The sequence below is a fragment of the Electrophorus electricus genome, chromosome 3, assembly GCF_041902795.1.
Source record: "Electrophorus electricus isolate QZ-2024a chromosome 3, ASM4190279v1, whole genome shotgun sequence".
NCBI lineage: Eukaryota > Metazoa > Chordata > Actinopteri > Gymnotiformes > Gymnotidae > Electrophorus > Electrophorus electricus.
Genome location: NC_137499.1, coordinates 36,174,491 through 36,179,490, shown reverse-complemented (window position 1 = coordinate 36,179,490; position 5,000 = coordinate 36,174,491). Strand labels below are relative to the sequence as shown.

The 5,000-nt window shown below is 48.3% G+C and overlaps 1 protein-coding gene and 1 long non-coding RNA gene across 7 annotated transcripts in view; one reads left to right on the top strand and one right to left on the bottom strand.

Annotated features, from left to right (window-relative positions):
• The window catches only part of gas7a (growth arrest-specific 7a), a 28,072-nt gene that overhangs the window by 9,989 nt on the left and 13,083 nt on the right, over window positions 1-5,000 (bottom strand). For all 6 annotated transcript variants that reach the window (XR_014122844.1, XM_081711329.1, XM_027010784.3 and 3 more), the window contains one exon: window positions 1-64. This exon is cut by the window's left edge and continues 26 nt beyond it. Coding sequence is in view for 5 of the 6 variants with exons in the window: in XM_081711329.1 (XP_081567455.1) it covers window positions 1-64 (64 nt within the window). In the remaining variant the exon portion in view is untranslated. The remainder of the gene's footprint in view (window positions 65-5,000) is intronic.
• Window positions 2,924-4,628, top strand: LOC145657036 (uncharacterized). Its single transcript, XR_014122846.1, has 3 exons — window positions 2,924-3,078; window positions 4,055-4,197; window positions 4,474-4,628. It is a non-coding gene; the product is annotated as an uncharacterized LOC145657036 (long non-coding RNA).

Genomic DNA, 5,000 nt, shown 5'->3' with positions numbered 1-5,000 from the left:
CATTGGGTTTCAGCAGTTGCTGCTCCGGGGTGGATTGGGACACCGGGAAAGTGACGAAGTTAACCTGTGGAGGGAGAGGAGACAATCAGAAAGCAGCAAATGTCCTGTGCTGGTAGCAACGATAAAGACGGTTAGGGGATGGGAGAGAGAGAGACATTGCTCAGGAGAAAAGAACTGCAAGAAGGCCATTAAACTTTAAGTGTAAGACTCAGTAAATCCTCATAATGAGCCAACATGTCTACTGTAGCTCTTCATGCTGATTGTGCCACTACACACTTAATAAAATTCTTGCAACAAATAGGAGTAATATATATATATATATATACTAAGACAGATTTAGTTCAGGTGTGACATTTGATAAGAGCACAAACATTGCATGTTCGCTCTCTAGCTTGTGTGTGTGTGTGTGTGTGTGTGTGTGTGTGTGTGTGTGTGTGTGTGTGTGTGTGTGTGTGTGTGTTTACGTCAAGGGCTGGAATGCAGTGCAGTGAGACAGAGCAGGCTTGTGCACAGCTCAGAGGGTGTGTTTGTAAAGGTCAGTGTAAAGGTCAGGATTTGGACAGATCAGGGAGAGGTGGACTGGTCTTCAGGGTCATGACCTCACAGTGCTTAAGGAAAGAAAGAAAGGAAAGAGAACGACAAAAAAAGAGAAGAACTGCTAGATAACTGCTCAGACCACAGCCTCATTGTGACGATGGATTGTGTTCAGCAGAAGAAAACATGCACCGTGTTTCAGTCCTAAGCAAAATATACCCAAAGCACACACTGCCCTCAGTGCCGAGTAAGTAGTGATCAAGTGTGCACACAGACAAAGCATGCACTCTATTTGAGTATACACTCTTGGGCCCACAGCGTCTCCAATTAGCCTGTAAGGGCTGCAATTATGTAATGTTCACCATCTGTACAGCCTCTCTGCAACTGCCAAACAGGATTCTCCTCCCAGGTCACATACACACATATGCGTGCATGCACACACGCGCGCACACACACAAACACGTACACACACACCTACAGAGTGATTTGGACATCAATTTCCAATGACAAAGAATGTTTCAGTGATTTGTTCATGATTAGGACATGCGGTTCACTTTAATTTGCAACAACTAATTAGCATGCTAATGTTATTAGTTGAAGCTAAATGACTAGCCAAAGATGCGATTGGATTTCTGTGCAGAGGAGATAATAATGTCAGTGGAATTTTGCATGGAAGGAAATGCAAAAATTGAAGCTGTGTGAGTCATTTTTAAATGAGAATGTACGGTGAAATAGCAAAAGTAACATATAGCCAATAGCTGCTGTTGATGGGACGAGTGTGTTTCCGGAACAATTTTCTTTTACTTTTTATTACTTCCATCTTGCCCCTCGGCGATATCATTCGTCGATACAATCTTAAATTTCACTGCTACACTGACGACACGCAGATTTATGTGAATGTTAATCCTTCAGACCCATTCCCAACTCTTGCTCTGACCTCCTGCACCCAGAAACTACATTTCTGGCTATGTGCAATTTCTTTACAGCTTAATACCCATAAGGCCGACTTTCTGATTATGGGCACTAAATCCATCGTCTCTTCGTTTTCCAACTCTGCACTGGTTGTTGGCGAGACTCCTGTTAGCTCCTCCAGCAATGCACATAACCATGGCGTTCTTCTTGACTCGTCTTTGTCATTCGAACCGCAAATGAAACTGTTGACTAAGTCTGCATGCTTCCATCTCCGTATTATTGCCAGCCTGCAATCTGCGATGCCTCTCAAAGACTCCGGTTCATGCGTTCGTCATCCTCGTTGGATTATTGCAGTCCACTTCTCTGTGGTCATTCAGTGTTGCTACATTATATTTATTTCTGCTGTGTCTCAACTGATGTTCTTTATCAATGTAATTCACATAAACGTAAATACATAAACATACATATAAGTGTTGTAATTTTGGTTCTGGGAGCACTAGAGCAGACAGAGCTAGTCATGTGGGACTAACCGTGCCACACTACCACGTGCACGTGCCCCAACGCTGACCACCACTCATAGGCACTTTCACATCACAGCTGCATTGCATGCTTACTCATTTTCTGCTTGGAAGATCACACTGATCGTCACGGCCGTTGGATTTTCCATCACAGAGCTTCTCCATCCATCACCGCCATTGTTTAACTCAGCCTCGTGTCATACCCGGAACGAACTCGTTCATCAGGGCCTGCCCCGCCCCGTCTCGTCCCGCCGCGTCCGCCCTCATCATCTCTGTCCTTCTTGTGCTCAGTTTCAGGATAGCATTGCTAACACTGGACCACACAGACACAGCTGGCTCATCCTATTCAGGAGTGAGTGAGGCCCCAACACTGACTTGGCAAAGTGCCTTCGGGGAGTGCTGTGGGTTGTTTTGCTTTACGAGACCTGCAGGGTTTAAGTGAAACATCGCCCCAGTGGCAAAGCTTTCACGGACCACAGTCACTACCACAATGCAGCTCTCTCACCCATAAGACTCCTTGTGTACAGCACGTGTGACAGGTCTGGTTCTGGAAGCATGTCATGAATAATGAGCCATGATCTTGGACTCTGCTTCTATAGACTGTACACACGGTCCTTTCTGCCAACAGAACACAAACTAAGAAGACACCAAGTGATCTCTGGTGAAAGAGGAAGAAAAAGATGAAGTGTCTTTTTGGGGTCACATTTTAAAGCTGTTGCGGGTAAAGTGAAACCACGGTTCTTTGATGCCGCTGGTGGGGAAGAGGCCAGTCACTGCGACCTGGGAAATGCCATTCAGGCGCAGTCATACTCACACTATGGATTTAGGCCCACGTAGCAAGCACTGCTATTCCACGCCGCTGTGTGTTTGTGTTTATTTGTGTGTGTGTGTGTGTGTGTTCACAGCCTGTGAGATGCAGTTCTGGCACCAGCCCATGAACCCACCGTCCCTGCCTTTAGATGCGTCCTTTCAGCTTTAACGCTGAATAGCAAATACCACCCATGAAAGCACCGAGCTTACTGCAGAGGATCAGGCCCCGGCGCAGGGCCAGCAGAGAGACCTGGAACTCTGTTACCTCTCGGCTTCCGTCAGCGAACACTCTGCATGCACAGAGGTGCAAGTACATGCATTTTCACTCACACAAACACACACACGCACAGAAACACACGCACACCTCGAAACATCGCCGATCTCAGCTGTGGCTCACACAGTAGACTGTTCGGCCTCTGTTGCTAAGCGACAGATTGCTTTTGCTGTAACAGTGGATGTGCCCCCCCCCACCCCACCCCATCCTTTTTTGACCAAACAGCATGGCACTTTACCATAACAGTCCGCAGTATAGCAGCTTCTCCCCGAGCGATGTCAGCCTAAGCGCTACCCTCACGCCATCCTGCCCCCATTAAAACCTTCCACTCCAACCTTCACACGCTATCCTTCCAACTGAGCAACAAGTGAACCGCCACTGGATCGAGGATCTGAGCTTAATGCAGGGTGAGCTGCTCGGGCTAGTCCAGACGCGTCCAGTACCATGCTAGCAGGACGCCGCTCACCAGCGTCTCCAGGGACTCCTCCAGCTCTGGACCCCATGGCCTGCAAACAGCCCTGTCCGGCCACATAGATCGAGCGCCTCAGATCAGTCGTTGTCATGGAGAATGGCTTGTCAAGCCAAGCTAAAAATAAATCTTGATATTTGGCCATCGAGCCATGCGACGCTCGCCCATGGAGCAGTTCTGAACTGGTTCGTGCTCCGGAGGCACATGACACAGGCTCATTCCTGAGACCTCTGCCTTGGAATTCCGCAGAAATGCTGATTTGTGTTTTCAGAGTGCATGTGAAGCAGGGATTAACACACTCTCCACACATACATCATCACCCCATCATCATCTGCCATATATCTGCCATTCAAAATAATCAGAAACTCACAGGGCACTCAGAACACTGTCCCTCCGTTAAAAAAAATCGACCGTGAATGACTTCTAATCCTCTCTGACTCCCTCCATCCATATTTCTCTCTGTCTCTTGCTTTGTGTGTGTGCTTCATTTCTACATCCATTAATCACTTCTATTGCCTTTGTCACCATGGAAACTAGACTAGCCAAGTCTTCCCCCGTTCCCTGGGCTGCAGCTACCTCTGCCAGTGGGTGGGCTCTACGGCGCTGAGTGACAGCTCTGCTGCCCTATGAGGATCCCTCTGCTCCAAAACAGTATTTCAAGAGTCCTGTCCAGCGCTCCAGTGCGTACGGTATCCCTGACTCCCTCTCTTCATCCCCCGCTCCCTCTTTCCCTCTCTCTCTCTCTCTCTCTCTCTCTCTCACTTTCCCTTTCTCTCACACTCTTATTCAGGCCGTAGGTTACATAACTCCAGTTAATAACCGCCTGTATAATCTTTACGAGCATTTAAATGAACGTAACCACAATGTGAAAGAGGCTTCCAGTCCAGCCCCACGAGGCTGTTAATTATCCCCACTGTTCTGCCATTAATTAGACCCACTGATCTGTGCTCTTTAAGGACGCCCGCCCGCCGGCCAGGCAGTCGGGACGGGAGCGAGCGCTGCACATCGCGCGGAGAGCTGACGCGTCTCCTCTCCAGCCGTGGATAAGAGAGCACAGGGATGGGGAGAAACCACGAGACGGAGAGAAGTCCCACGGCAGTACGGACGCCATAAGAACCACACACGTGCGTTATGGCAGTGGGGACATTACCACGACAACACCTGGACACAGAATGGCTACCACCCAAGCCTCTGTTACATGGGTTTGGTTTATTTCTCCTAGTAGAGCTGGTGGGTTTGCTAAGATCAAACAAAGCGTCAAGTACAGTAAAAAAAAAAAAGAAAAAAAAGAAAAGCAAAACACACACTGCTACGTGTGCTGAAAACCATCATGGCAACGAATCCTCCACACGCCTGTAAGCGTGTGAGTGTGGGTGTGTGTGCAAGAGAGAGAAGAAATGAGGCTCACACTGTCAGCATTAGTGATGTCAGACGCCAGAGCGTTGCAGCTGCTGTCGTGTTTGTGCTGCTGTCCACAGCGCCA